The 14,659-nt window shown below is 46.4% G+C and overlaps 1 protein-coding gene across 2 annotated transcripts in view; it reads right to left on the bottom strand.

The window, feature by feature from the left end:
* Positions 1-1,817: 1,817 nt before the first annotated feature.
* CORO2B (coronin 2B) overlaps positions 1,818-14,659 on the bottom strand; it is a 41,878-nt gene continuing 29,036 nt past the window's right edge. The window contains exons 4-11 of one of the 2 annotated variants that reach the window (XM_078886008.1): positions 12,569-12,733; positions 10,931-11,047; positions 9,942-10,046; positions 8,609-8,705; positions 8,048-8,160; positions 5,874-5,964; positions 4,815-4,966; positions 1,818-3,929 (exon numbers count right to left, since the gene is read on the bottom strand). In XM_078886008.1, coding sequence (XP_078742134.1) covers positions 3,798-3,929; positions 4,815-4,966; positions 5,874-5,964; positions 8,048-8,160; positions 8,609-8,705; positions 9,942-10,046; positions 10,931-11,047; positions 12,569-12,733 — 972 coding nt within the window. In that variant the 3' untranslated portion in view covers positions 1,818-3,797. The remainder of the gene's footprint in view (positions 3,930-4,814; positions 4,967-5,873; positions 5,965-8,047; positions 8,161-8,608; positions 8,706-9,941; positions 10,047-10,930; positions 11,048-12,568; positions 12,734-14,659) is intronic. The other variant, XM_078886007.1, reaches the window with a different exon arrangement.

Below are 14,659 nucleotides of genomic sequence, written 5' to 3'. Positions count from 1 at the left end.
ACACTTTGCTGATTGTTGGTGCACCGTGGAGGAATGCGAGGCCTGAATATCTGGTTCTTGGAACGACGTGATGTAAGACGCCCAACCTGCTGGGCAGTTTCTTGAAAGGGGTGGTAGTCGTAGTACAGCAAGTTTTGTTACCTTATCCGAATAGAGTTTGTTCTGTCGTTCATTATTTTCCTAAAGTAGTTGGAAATGTTTTCTCCCACATGCAAAAACATAGGAATTGTCAACATGCCCCAGTATAACTGAGCCTAATGAAACCCATTTTCAGGACTTGAGGCTTTTCTGGTTAAATGCCACTTTGGTATGAAGGTTACAGTTTAAGGTAAGAACTCGCATAACGATTGCGCTTTTAGTTGATCACATCCAAGTCGTATCTTTAAACATTTTCACAACTGCCAGCCAACGGCAGACCCAATTATCCTTTAAGCCCCCCTCTTTCAAAAAAGAACGAGATAAATGCATCCCCGATGTTATTGCAAGGGTGCTCGCAACATGCCCTCTCAAGTCTTATGTATTTGTGATGCACAGGAGCGCACGGGGAGCAATTTGCCGGTTATATCCCTGACGCCGCAACGTCGCATCTCCATTCGGAAGGGTCCTTGACACGTTTTTAAACCCATGTCGCGATGGCGAATACGCAACCAGATGCAAGCCGTCAACACCAGGAGTTTGGAGTGAGATTGCTTGGTCGCTCTGCGTGACAATGTTGCATGGGGGCGCGCTTATGCAACGTGAAGTGGTATCCGGTGGAGCCTCATGTTTAAGACTCCCGCCGCAACTCATTGCACGAGATGAGTAAGCCAAACGTAATGCCAGCATTTACCAAATGATGTGCGTTTAGTGTTATCACATCTGATGTGCAGCAAAGTTGGAACTTGTGCTGTCTAGAACTCGTACGGGCATTACAATGTATCACTAGTTATCAAGTTCAGTGTATTTGTATCAAAGCTGGGGGAAAAGTGTGGCTTAGGTAAAAAAATGCATTATGGCAGCTCTCGTCTTTGGGTATCCAGTAGCCTTGGATATTACCATGGGTGACTATAACAGGAATTTAATAGGGTAGAGCCAGTGATGCAGCTTTTTTCATCCCGAATAAGCTGTTGCTTAATAAGAGAGGCCGCATTAATACAGGTAGGAACAGCAGGTTCCACACTGCCCACCAGGGATTATTTGTCTGTCGTGCACTCTGCGCAGTTCATTACCTGCCCACTCCGAAGGAACGTGTTCACGAATTTAATTTTACAAAGTGGCCGCGTTTCCTTGAGAGGGGTGAAATGTGCATGGGAATTGCTGGCTGCCATCACGGGCACCGTTTCGTCCACTCCACAATACTAGCAACCTCCAATACCGCTCCTGCGGGGAGCTTCCTTTCAATTGTTCTGACTCCTCCAGCGATGGGAATACCGTAACCCCAAGGTGGTGTTGTACGCTCGTGCTGCGTGTGGGGTAATATGGCAGGAAATCGGTGTCTCCCAGAATCGATTTACGCTTTAGATTTTGAGCGTCATCCGTGAGCAAAGCAATGTGTGGTGATTGCTTTTCCTCTGCCGGCTACTCTTGATCTTCCCCGTAAGCCAAACGCCGCATTAATTGAATTGGCCACCCGTTTGATTGTAAAAGGGGGCCTTCCAAAACGAGTCTTCAGACTTACGGAATATTTGGTTTAACACGTAGGCTTTCGCGACCAATATAATAAACGTTTTTGGGTTAGATCGCGTTATTTATAAATGTGTCGTAACCCTCCACCACCCGACATGGCCAATCAGTAAAAAAGTGTCACGTTGACAAAAGACAAAATAGTTCACTACACCGGTGGGCTAAAGTAGTGAACTATGTCTTTTGTCAACGTGACACTCTTTTGCTGATTGGCCGTGTCGGGTGGTGGAGGGTTATACGACACATTTATAAATAACGCGATCTAACCCAAAAACGTTTATTAAGAATCACGGAATATTTGTCTGGATAAACGTGGCATTGTTAACGCCGCAACGGTTCCACCCTTTTGAAAGTTTACATCAGGAGCTGTGCTCTTGGGTTGCTGATATCTTATGCAGCAGCAATGCACTTTCAAAAGAGTTTTACACGGTGGTAATAGATCGCTATTTAAACCTCGCCCTGTGATTGTGCCACTGGTCGTGTTCGCGTGACGGAAGAATTACCCTGTCATTCGTTATACCGTATATATATTTTTTCATTTTTGGCAAACAAAATCAACAACGCTCTAATACATTCTATAGATTAACAAAATATGTAAAAAGGCTTTGTACAGTATTTTTTTACATTACAGTAAATGATTACATTTGATTTCGCTAAAGTCAAATCAAGTAGTGCTTTGCGTGTAAAAGGCTAAATGCCTACAAGTAAGTACGGTATATTGCCACGAGAGACCTGCGATTGCTAAGGAGTCAATTAATCCTCACGACACTGGCACGGCCAATAATAACATCACTCACTCAAAAAACCCAGAGCCGCAGTAGACTGCATTGTCTCTGTTTAACGTGATGTTTCTGCCCCCATTCTCTTCTCCACAGCCAATAGATTACACATACACCACCACAGCAATACGTGTTTTCTGTCACCAAAGCACTATCGCAGTATATAGCATTTGCCACAGTATAGCGTGGCTGTTGTGGACAAGATAACGAATAAGTTATGGCGACATGAGAGCGAGTGTTCTGGTTGGGACACGCTATGGCGATATGCGAGACGACGAGACTGGGCAGAAAACTGCAATTCTGAAGTTGCCTAAATCGTCGCATGTTTTCTTGGATTAGAATTTGTCTATACAAAACCAAACCACGTATTTTGATCAGCAACGCCGTTGTCCCAATCGAGCACCGCTCCAAATAGACCACACTGCTCATCGGAGCGATGGTGGGTCACGGTGACCTGGGTCGCATCAATCGGGGTCACCCAGAGCGTTGGTAAGACCACGACCGTCTGTGCTGCCATGCAAAGAATGAGCTAAGGCCCCCCCCAGGGAGTGGGGGGCTCCTTGTCCCGGGCGATGATTTAACCGTCTGGGACGCCCCCCGCCCACGTGAGTGTGGCTCGGCCTCGACTCTTGCTTTCCAGGATAAGGCAATCCAATAAGCCAACTGGACACTAAACCGCAAGGCTATTATTAAGTGCAGCCGCTAGAGCAACTCGCATTTAGCCGAGACTTGGGTATGATGTCTTATTTTTACAAAAACACATTGCCAGTTAAATTTTGATTTAAAGCTTTCGTGACTGCAGGGATTCATATTCTTGGTTCTTTCGGTAAATTCACGTAGAAGGGAAATAATATTTCCCAAGAATATACATTGCCAGTTATTTCGCTGTGTCCCCATGGCAAATAACTCCGCTGAAAACATGACTGGCAACAACAAGAAAAAAATGGTATTATAGTGTCAACATTGCTTTGTACAATACGTTCAAGAGAAGGAAGAAATTTGCAGCGGTGGTGGTTGGGGTTGATTCGGGATATGATTGGCAGTGACTTCACAGAACCTTTGGTCAGGATTTGGGGACGGAAGAGGAGAGAGCAGGAACGCTGACACAAACCACTGCACGTTTAAGTAGACGGCAAGAAGTGAACAAAGGGGGGTAGGCGAGGGTTGATGGAACATTCACAGCTCGGCTTGCGCTTTAATTTAATCTGCCGGTCCACTGCGCTGGGCACTGGTGACCAGTACGAGGCATTTTTGTCGGTGCGTATTGATAGAAGAGGCCGAGGGGGGGACCGGCCAGTGCACGGTGGTGAGGTCGATGGGGGTGGGTGAGCGGTCGTGAGAGACGGTTCAGGGGGGTCAGGCATTCTTGGCATTGTTGCGCAAGTTGTGCAGCTCCAGCTCCAGCTGTCGAACGCGCAGGTCGCGTTGCGTGAGCTGCTCCCTGAGCCGCCGGATCTCGTCGTGCTGCCGGTAAAACATCCTGAGGAGCTGCTCGCAGGCACGCACGCACCCAAGAATGGGAAAAGGAGATGAAGCCACAAACCACTGCCAAGTCCTCTTCAACTGCCTAAGACTGAGCAGCGGTACTGAGGGAAGGCCGTGACATCTGAAGATGAAAACCAGGTCTGCGGGATAGTGGTGGTAGGGGCAGGGATAGAGGTCGGGGAGCTGTGAAGGGGTTTGCAGGATACTAAATGTATACATCCAATTAATCCGTAAGAATGGTAAGCGACGTGCACAGGTGCTATGGTACAACATATACAGATTTGAATGTCTGCAATATGGTGACCTGTTTATGGCAGTACATCAAGTATCTGCATAGATATTTGAGTGATATTTCTTTGTGTGGGGGGTTTCTCTGGACACAAGTGAGCATCCACCGCTGAGATGCCTGAGACGACATTCACCACAGATGCAGCGATGACATCGGTGTGCGTGCAGGTGCTGCGCTTTGTTACATTGCAGCACCAGGAGGGATGGCGCCGGTTTGGTGAGGCCTTCATCCAGCAGTGGATTGATCATGGCAGATGATAATAACGCCCTTAGGTAAATGAAGAGGTGAATTGAATAGAGGAATACATTAATTGAATTGGCATCGATGAATTTGAAGAATAAAGATTAATTAAATTGAGCAGATGTGAACTGAACAGAGTAACATACATCAATTGAATAAAGTAAAATATGACGGGAGTAGGAGGTGAACTGCATGACTGACAGCACCTGTACACACTGGTCAGACAGCCTGGCAATAATTGACCAGCAGAGAGTTGAGTTGGAGGAGATGCCCCTTGGTACTGCAACATGCACACCCCTTCGTAATCATCAATCGCCGTGGTGCAGCCAAACACACGGGGTTCGCCACCATTCACTTGCCTCATTCTCTGTCTTGGGAGGTGCGTTGTCCAAGAGGTCATAACCGTCAACTATGAGGCCCTTTCTTTCTGGCCGGCTGCCCACTCCACTGGCTCTCAGGCCCGATCGGGGCTGGGGCCTGTAGCTTGCTCGCATCGACATCAGCACAGGACCTGCGAAGAGAGGCAACAACATGCGGTTTTTTCCCCATGTTTGTTTGAAAGTCAAATGGTGAATTCTATGGAATTTACCTCTGCTTCTCCACACCCTTGTTTTTCTGCGCACTGTGCATCTGTTACTCTATAAAATGCACCTCTGCTACTGTGTGTAAATCACATGGTTGGCTACTCAATTTTCACGATGCTTTATTAAATTCACCTCTGGTATCCTATTCAATCAACGCTTTGCCATTTTATGCAATTCATTTCTGATGTTATTTCACCTGTGTAAACCTGTTTTATCCACTTGTGTACGCTATTAAAATCCTTTCTGGCACTTTAATTATCACGTGTATCTCTTCAGGTGACCTTCGAGCTTCCATTCAACTCACCTCAGCAATGTTATTCCATTAACCTCTCTCTTTTCAAGTCCCCTCTGCTACCCTGCCCAGTTGACCACTTCAGTTTCATTTATTTGGTATAGCCCTGTGAGCCATTCGTCTCTTGAATCTAAATTCACTATCCAGTGATGTTCAATTCACATTTATTCAATTCACCTCTGCGAATTATATTCAATACACCTCGCCTCTCTATAATACATTCACCTCTGCCAATCTATTGAATTCACTCCCACCCCCCCCCCCCCCCATTTATTTGGAATAGCCCTGTGAGCCATTCATCTCTTGAATCTAAATTCACTATCCAGTGATGTTCAATTCACATACGTTTATTCAATTCACCTCTGCAAATTATATTCAATGCACATCGCCTCTATAATAAATTTACCTCTGCCAATCTTTAAATTCACTCCCCCCCCCCCCCCCCCCCATGTGAATTGTCAGTCAACTGGCAGGCATCGCCGGACGTAGGGTTAACACTACGAGCGCTGCGCTGACGGAGGCGCGGAGTGCGTTCGTGGCACCTTGGTTCGCTCCGCTCAGCCACTCCCTCGCCGTCATTGAAGGCTCTGCCCCTGGAGTCATCGGGTAGAGGTCCTCTTGGTACGAGTCGGACTAAAAATACAATGACACAAAACGCCTCCATCGTCTGAGGAGCTACAAGACTTGCCGTACATGCACAGCCCTTGTCTCAAATCCACTGCTGGATATATGTTTAGTTTCTTTTGCACCGTAGCATAGCATAGCCAAGCGCGCTAATCGGAGGTGCGTGGTTGGTTATGTACGATAAGAGCCTCTGCATGCTGTGCTGGTTGTAGGAGTGCTGGTCAGTGTGTGTTGGCGAAGGCGGTGAGCATATTTGTGGGAGAATAGTACGGTACAATGGAGTTTTCCACACTGCTCTCTGCTGTCCACGTTGAACTGCAGCAGCCCACGACACCTGGGGTCGATGTGTGTCCTGCCCACATTGTAAATGCCTCTAATGCTTGGAATTACATTTCTAGGATGGTGGTCAAAATAACAGAACCTCTCAAAAGTCATAATTGGAGGCGGTCAGGTGACAAATACTGTGTCAGAGCCATGAGTCCGAACCGCCAACATTTTTTGGTACAAATTTGGATTGCCCCTTGGTACTGCAACATGCAGAGAGCCTTTTGCCTGGTTAAACCGGATTCTAAAGTACATAGAGAGTACATAATCGCAGGCCAATCACCAAAGACTTTTTTTCCAGTTAGGTGTATATGCATTTCAGTTTGATTAATGTGCCACATTCTTTGCAGGTCATATAACAGGTGTGTCCTTTGTGCAGGTAAAGAGATTTACTCAAGAAACTTCAAAGTCAGTTCTGTGATGTCATATTTCAGGGCTATTCTCTGACACAAGGTGATGCACTGCTAGTGGTGATAGTTCTGAAAGTATATATTTTTTTATCGTCCCGTGAAATAATGTTGATTGGCAACGCCACTGCGGGCAGAAGGGGATCCACTAGAGGGCGTGCTAGACAGCCCCTTTGGAGGGTATTTGGCCTACTCTTCCATGCAGGCCAGACGTCTTGAAAGAGGTGGGAGAATGCACACTTTACCCCACCACATGCAGCCTGCCAGTCAACTGACTGCGGTGTGACCATTTATACCACTGAGTGGACAGAGGCGTGTGTATTTTCAGAGACTTGATCAATCTCTTCACCTGCCGTGCCGCGAGAACAAATCGAAACGGCGACCTCTGACGTGGTGTATTGTGCTGACCATCGTGCCACAGCAGCATCTCTACAATTAGAATGTAAATTCGATTTGTATTAGTATAATAATACTATTCTTGCAAAGATCCCTGGGTTTTATCTTCCATGAAGCTTATGGGCAACCCTAAACTGCATCCATACAAAGCATCGCAGATGCGGATGCCTGATGCACAGATTAAACATTTTAAGCTATCCGCAGTGTGTGACTGTGGTCATCCAGAACAGACTATACAACATATCACGACGCCATGCCCGACCCATAAATACGAAGGTAGACTTCGCAGCGATGATACACTCCGCTGCTTCTGACGCGGTTGCCTGGCATGGTCAAGTGAATGTGAAATTGTAAGTTGTTCTTCTTGGTTCTTTCGGTAAAGTCACGTAGAAGGGTAATAATAAAATAATACAAATAAACATAATAAAATACAAATGCTCACGACGTTTCGACCACAACACAAGCAGCCGTCCTCAGGTGAAGAAACAGGGCTGTCGGAAAGACAGCGTCCCAATGAACACCGCCAAGCTTGGCAGCGTCGTGAGAATTTTTATTTTATCATGTTTTATTTTTATTATTTTATTATTTCCCTTCTACGTGACTTTACCGAAAGAACCAAGAAGATGAATCCCTGCAGTCACGAAAGCTTTAAATCGAAATTTGAAAGTTGTTTTCTTGGTTCTTTCGGTAAATTCACAGACGCTGTCTTCCCGACAGACCTGTTCTTCACCTGAGGATGGCTGCTTGCGTTGTGGCCGAAACTTCGTGAGAATTGTTTTTTTATGTTTTATTATTATTAATATTATTTTTTTTTCCCTTCTACGTGACTTTACCGAAAGAACCAAGAAGATGAATCCCTGCGTCAGCCATACGAAACGAAGAAGTGCAAAGAGAAATGTGGGAAGCTGCCACTGCTGGTGCTTGTGCCGCGAGAGAGGGCGAGCGAGGGCGAGCGAGGCTCTCACCCTGCGCGGAACGATCATGGAGATGGGCTCGATGAGGGCCTTGATGACCACGACGCGGTAGAAACGGAACACCTCGCACGCCCCCACGTCCAAGCCTCGCTTGGGCATCACCCCTGCGGCAGGGGGGGTGATGGGGGAACGAATGGGCGCGCGGTGGCAAGCGTTACCAACGCAGCCGGTGGCAAGTACAACGACGACAACAACAACAACAGCAGCAGCCTGCTGCCTCACAACTGCAGCGATACAAAGGGGCATTCATGATCATTTACCGCAGGGTCGCGTTTTACTGAAAACTTCCGCGAAATGTGCCGTGTCAAGGGAAAAATGTGAGGGGAATGCAGCGCCAAGAAAGTGGAGATCGCATTTAATAAAAAGGATAAAGAAGAAAATTGTACGTTGTAAATTACAGCTCGGAATCAAATTGTAAATGCAGAATTTTATAAACCACAGATGCACGTTGCACACTACATCAAATGAACACGTAAATATGAACCAAGAAACAACGTTCAAACCATGTGCTGCCACAAAAAAAAGCATAACTTGAAAAGATGACCGCCTCACCTAGGCCTTTTTGAGGATAGTGTGACCGGAACTCCGCAAGGAAGTGGAGGCACGGTTTGTCACTACCAATCTCATAGTAGCGGATGTTTCCATCGCCCTGTTAAATGGCCAAAGCACACATACACATACAAGAAGACAGATCTTCCATATGGCATATACAGACTGTTGGAGCAATTGCTGCTAGCGAGCACCTACAAGGGGGTGGGTGGCCAGCACCATGCCTGGCTGCCTTTGTACCCCAATTTAGATGTTTACACACCGCACCAGATAGTAATTTAAGGCTGAGCTAACCTCGGTGAGACCCAGTACTGGTTCAGATAGTCGTGACCAATGTAAGGTGTGAGTGTAAATTCAGAATCAGAATATTTATTTCTACTGGAGGAATTCGATGAGCTAGAAAAGCTATTTTTCACAGATGTCCAGTAGTTGAACTCGGGTGGCTGGGTTCGTAGCGCAGTGCAGTAGGCACTGCACCACTCCTCCCCACCACATACTCAGAAAGACATGATTACAATGTACAGCAAATTACATGAGTAATAGCCTTTTGTTAATCCACTGCTGGATGAAAGTTCCCCACATTATGTCGTTGATGATGCATCATGCTGGTCAGTGTGGGTTGGTGAATGTATCCCAGGATTGATTCAGATATCACTCACAACTGACAGCTGTGGATGTGAATCGAACTCGTGTTACCAAGTTCAGTTGCTAAACACTGTATGACCACTTCCACCTTTATAGGATAGCATTATTATTATAACATACATCAATGAGCTTTGGGCTTTGCTTATTATCATTGACAGCTCACCATTGTGGCGAGATGTTAACTACTTAGCCTGGTATGCAGGAGGACGTGGTAGACCGGAGGAGGTGGCAAGTTGACAAGTCGCCAAGGCCAAAGCGAGAGGTGGACTGGGGATGCGGTACTCTATGCGGAAATATGTTCCAGCTCGGCAACCTGGACAAACCTGGCTGAAGTTAAGCCCTGGCTTACTATTATAAATATATATACATTTACCAGCTAAGGCCCTCTTAGCAATATAGCTCTTTTTCAGAAACGACCTGGCCACAAATTATATCTCAAAGAAGTGGCTCATCATGTGGAAATGTATAGCAATGCATGTTTCTAAATGTGGAGCGAAAAATCAGAGGACCCGGAGAAAGATACACGCGACCACAGCGGAAGACATGCAAACTCCAAATATACAGGCATCACAGTCGGGATTCAACCCACGACCTTCTGTATACCAGGCGAGATAGTTAACATCTTTGCCACCGCAGCACCCCTCTGGGTCCTCTGGGAAGTTGTGTGTGGCGGTGGCAGTGGCGCACGCACCTTTCCGGCCAGGAACAGCATGCGGGTGTCAGGGTCATAGAAGGGGAAGAGGAGCCCAGAGAGGCCATCCACCTCCTCCTGCACCAGGGGCTCTGAGAGGTCCTCCTGCTCGACCACGTACACGAAGCGCATTCGGGTCGTCACCGGGGGGAAAGGAAAACAAGATCAGCGATGAAATCCCACGATTTAGACCTATGAGAATATTCTATGTCAACATCCTCATCAGCGCCGGCTTTGACTACAAGGTGGCCCTCCGGGCACAGCTGTGTAATGTATCTATGCTGAACTTCTTTCGTACCGTACATAGCCAACTGTACGAATGGGACCTTTTTTCCAGTATCAAAATTATGGGGGGGGGAAAGAATAGGCTTTATCCTTTCTGGCAATAAAGCAGGTGTTAATATCTTTAAACACAAAATAGACACCTATTGCAAGGCATCAAGTCTCCATTAACCACACATACCTGTGGAAAAACATGCAAATATGCTCTAACAACATGCATTTTCTTTGAAACTGATTGGCCTACACCAGAGAAGGCTTCTTTAGAATATTCTGCAGTGCATCAGTGTTGAAGATTGGCAATCCGTCTAAAGAGGAACAAAGACAACATTTCTTCTTAATGTTGCACGTTGACAAGTCAGCACTTGCAGTATTCTGAGGCAACGTAACTGCGTTTGATAATCAGGTTAAAAAGCATTAAGATATATATCACCACTGTCAATTTAAATGATGTTATGTTTCTAAGAAAACATGAGCTAATATCATGGGCAATGGTCCTTTCTCAGAGCTCAGTACATATCATTGGGGTTGTGTGACCATACTTAACCGCATTTGTCAGAGTGAGTTGGTGAAGGCGCACCCAGGTTTAAGTTCAGATACCACGGATCGCCACTGTGGTTAGCTATCGCCAGGTTTGCCGCACCGCACCACCGGTTCAATAGTAGAATCTGTTAACGCCTTTATTCACATCCGAGATGAACTGCCCCCACCTGGTCCCAGAGCATGATCTGCCGGTTGTTCCAGCGGGAGGAGCCGGTGGTGAGAAGCCTCTTCGTGTCACCCAGGAAAACCACACGGTTCACCTTGTGAGTTTTACAGTGAGTTTCCTGCAAGGAAAGAGACAAAGTGTTCCTATGCTCACCGCACTTGGTATCATGCTCATAATTGCTGTTCTCTTCAAAATTAAATATTTTATGGGAGACGCCACTGCGTTGGCATTGGGTGCACAAGCACACAAAACTAAAATCTCAACACATTTGCCAATAACAATGTGGCCTTAAAAGGGAATATATACGAGCCGTAATTTTGGTTCAATGAAGAAGGGTCATTACACGAAACGTCGCCGACTCAATATTTTCCCTTTATAAGGCAGAGTTATTTATGAATGTGTTGAGTAATTCGTGCTGGCAGGCTTGTGTTTGGGAATGCAATGTTCTTTTGATGGGGATTGACCTCTGCAAAGGAGAATTATTCATATTTATTTCCCAACAGCCTTGCTGGGTGGTGCTTACATAAGCCAGTCATAAGGGGGACAACGATGATGATCACAATGATGAGATTGAAGATGACAATAATTATGACAGTAATGATAATGACGATGAAAAAGTAACTGGCCAAACATATCAACCGATGGCACTCCTCAAAATAATATTTAGATCCACTGTAGCCTTCCTGGATAAATAAGGGCCATTTATTGATTAAAACATTGGATTGAATATTATTTATTGGTAATTTATCCATTCATCCAATTTATGAGAGCCCTTGACAGTGACATTGCATGGCTGGCACAGGCTTTGCTGCAAGGAATGAAATGGAGGAGGGAGTCCGCTCTTCAATTTCACCTGCTCTCAGTATTAAAGTATTTAACTAAACTATTTGTTCTTGATTTGAAACTTTCGTGACTGCAGGAATCCATACTCTCTATCATATCTGCCGGGTACTGGTCTATTTTTCCGAGTTAGTTCCCCCCCCCGCATCCCCAGCTCTCTCGGCCTCCCACTTCCAGCCCCGCCCACTTCCCCCCCCAGCCCCACGTCCTCTCTCCCCCGAGCGCTCACGCAGCGCTCCCCTCCCCACACCCCCCCTCTCTCTCTCCCCCCTTGCCCCTCCCACTTTCTTACCTATATAACCTCTTGCCACGGCAGCTCTTTCTCCCACTTTAGCATTTTTTTCTTGCTGTGGTTTTCTCACCTGATGATGATTGCTTGTGTTGCAATCGAAACGTCGTGATTTGTTTTATTTTATTTCTAACTACGTGACTTTACCGAAAGAACCAAAGAGTATAAACAATTTTTAATTTTCCAGGCAATGCTCACTGACCATTACTCAACGAAGTGGCTTATCATGTGGAAATTTATATCAGCGAAATACTCTAACCGCATGTTTCTAAATGTCGAGGAAAAAACTGGAGGACCCGGAGAAAAATCCACGCGACCATGGGGGAGAACATGCAAACTCCAAATATACAGGTGTCAGATGTCGGGATCGAATTCACGACCTCCTGCATACATTTTGCCACCGTGGCACCCCAGTAGCCTGGCGCCCGGGCCCCTCAGCCTGTAGTCCCCGGCACAGTTGCATCGCCAGCACACTCAATGGCTCCTCCTCACTGACCCTTGACCTCTGACCTGTAGCACGGCGCCAGAGCGCGGCTCGATGACGCGCAGGCGGCGGTCCTTGCAGGTGGTGGCGAGGAGGCTCCCGTCCGTGTTGAAAGAGAGTGACAGCACCACGTCACGGTGGCAGTCGATGACCTGCACCGCCTCGCCTGCCTCCACGTTCCACACCAGTATCTGCCGAATTCGCACATCCACGTGGTTAATAAAGCTACCAAAATTCTAGATTTGAAGTTTTCGTGACTGCAAGGATTCATATTCTTAGGTTTTTTCGGTAAAGTCACGTAGGTAAAAAATGAAAATTAATAAAAGTAAAATAAAATAAAAGTCACGACGTTTCGGAGGCAACACAAGCTTCCGTCTTCAGATGGAACTGTCACAGCACGATTGCTGTATACGTGCCTTTACCTAAAAAATCTAAGAATATAAGCTACCAAAAGTCCCCGTTTGGCCGGGACAGTCCCAGTTTCCGAAAAAAAGATGTCCCAGTATCCCGAAGCATTTGCAAAAAGCACAATTTCGTCCCAGTTTAAAATTCTCTGGCCCCATGCTCGACTTATGATACAGGAAAAGGGCAGGGCTACCTGAGTAGCGGGTGGAATTGATAGAGTAGGTGGGACCTATGTATGTATGTTGCATTTTTTTTGCAGCGTACATTACCAACCGCGCTAATCGGCGGTGCGGGGGAAGGACAACAAACTAAACACTGCGAGCAGTAGATAGGGCCAACATCGGAAAGCCAAGCCACTCTGTGGAAGTAATGGAGTAGGCGTGGCTATGTAAAAGTGGGTGGAGTTTTTTTATGGAGGGAGATATTTCCAACTCACCCAAGTGTCCAAATTGGAGCTTTCCAGAAATGTGGTAACTCCATAAACAACCCCACCATGTCAACACCATACACTGCAGCTCTTTTAAAAAGCAAGCCACCCGGTGTTAATCTGCGGAGTGTAAAGAAATCTGAGCATGTCTTGACTGTTATTGACAAAAAGCATTTTCTTACAGGAAGAGAAGGCATCGATTTTAAAATCTTGATGCAGACGTTTCTCCTTCAATGGGTTACTGTGAGTTTAGTTCTCGGTCTGAATTCTATCGCTTAGTAACAATAAAACATTTTGCAGGATAATAATTACAAGTATAGTAATATGACACATGATCCTTCATGCCATAGCTGCGGAACCTTTGGTATAAGACAAATGGGGTTAGAGTAAACGTCTCGTTTTGTACATCGTAACCTCCGGCTCATGCTTTATCAGGAAACTGACGACTATTTTATGATCGCTTTCACAACGTGTGCAGTGATGAAATCACCCTGCAATTGCTGGGACTCATGAAGGCCTCCACAGCCAAAAGCGATGAAGACAGAGGGGATGGCCAATATGTCGTATTACTGCACTATAAGGTAAATACATTAACTCACCTTTATTAAAATCCAAGAGATTTTTCTGATTTACTTAAACACTTTACTTTTTAGTGTCCCAATTCTGTGACCTTGATCCACCGCAACGTTTACACGCGTGGAATTTCTAAGTGTCAAGACAAGCGGAAGAAGGCAGGGGGAGCTGTTAAGCGTTCGTACATACTCTCTCCCCCCGTGCTCTTAAAACCCCACACTTAGAAAGCCGCTCTTGTGGCTCCGACTTCCCACCACATCAACTCTCTCCTCCCAGGCACCCCGCGCTCCTCCTCCCATCACGCGCTTCAAGTCCTAAGCGGACGAAGCCCGGAGTCACGACGGCCCTCCAGGGCGCACCGACCACTTCCACATGCTTAAAGTGCTGCTTCGCACACCCCTGTAGGCATTTACTTGTTATCTGAGTAAATATGAAACGTAAAGGGTTGCGCGCCTAACTGCTGTGGACGTTTCAACGCTGGTGGTGAGAGGCCAACTCTCTTCGCACTGCGGAGGAGGTCGCGTGAGGGCATGAGCGCGGTTTTTGAGTTGAGGCGAGGGTGGCTGGGTGCAGGGGAATTAAGGCCCATTGCCAAGAATTTCGGTAAAAAATAAATAAATCCAAAACCAAGTATAAGAGTTGAAACCCGCGGTCTCGTTCTGCTCCTGGAAGGTTGTGGGAGTAGCTGAGGTTGCGGCCCAGTGGGGCATCT

The sequence above is a fragment of the Lampetra fluviatilis genome, chromosome 3 (genome assembly GCF_964198595.1).
Source record: "Lampetra fluviatilis chromosome 3, kcLamFluv1.1, whole genome shotgun sequence".
Taxonomy (NCBI): Eukaryota; Metazoa; Chordata; class Hyperoartia; order Petromyzontiformes; family Petromyzontidae; genus Lampetra; species Lampetra fluviatilis.
The sequence above is the reverse complement of the archived record's forward strand: the minus strand, read 5'-3'. Positions and strand labels throughout refer to the sequence as shown.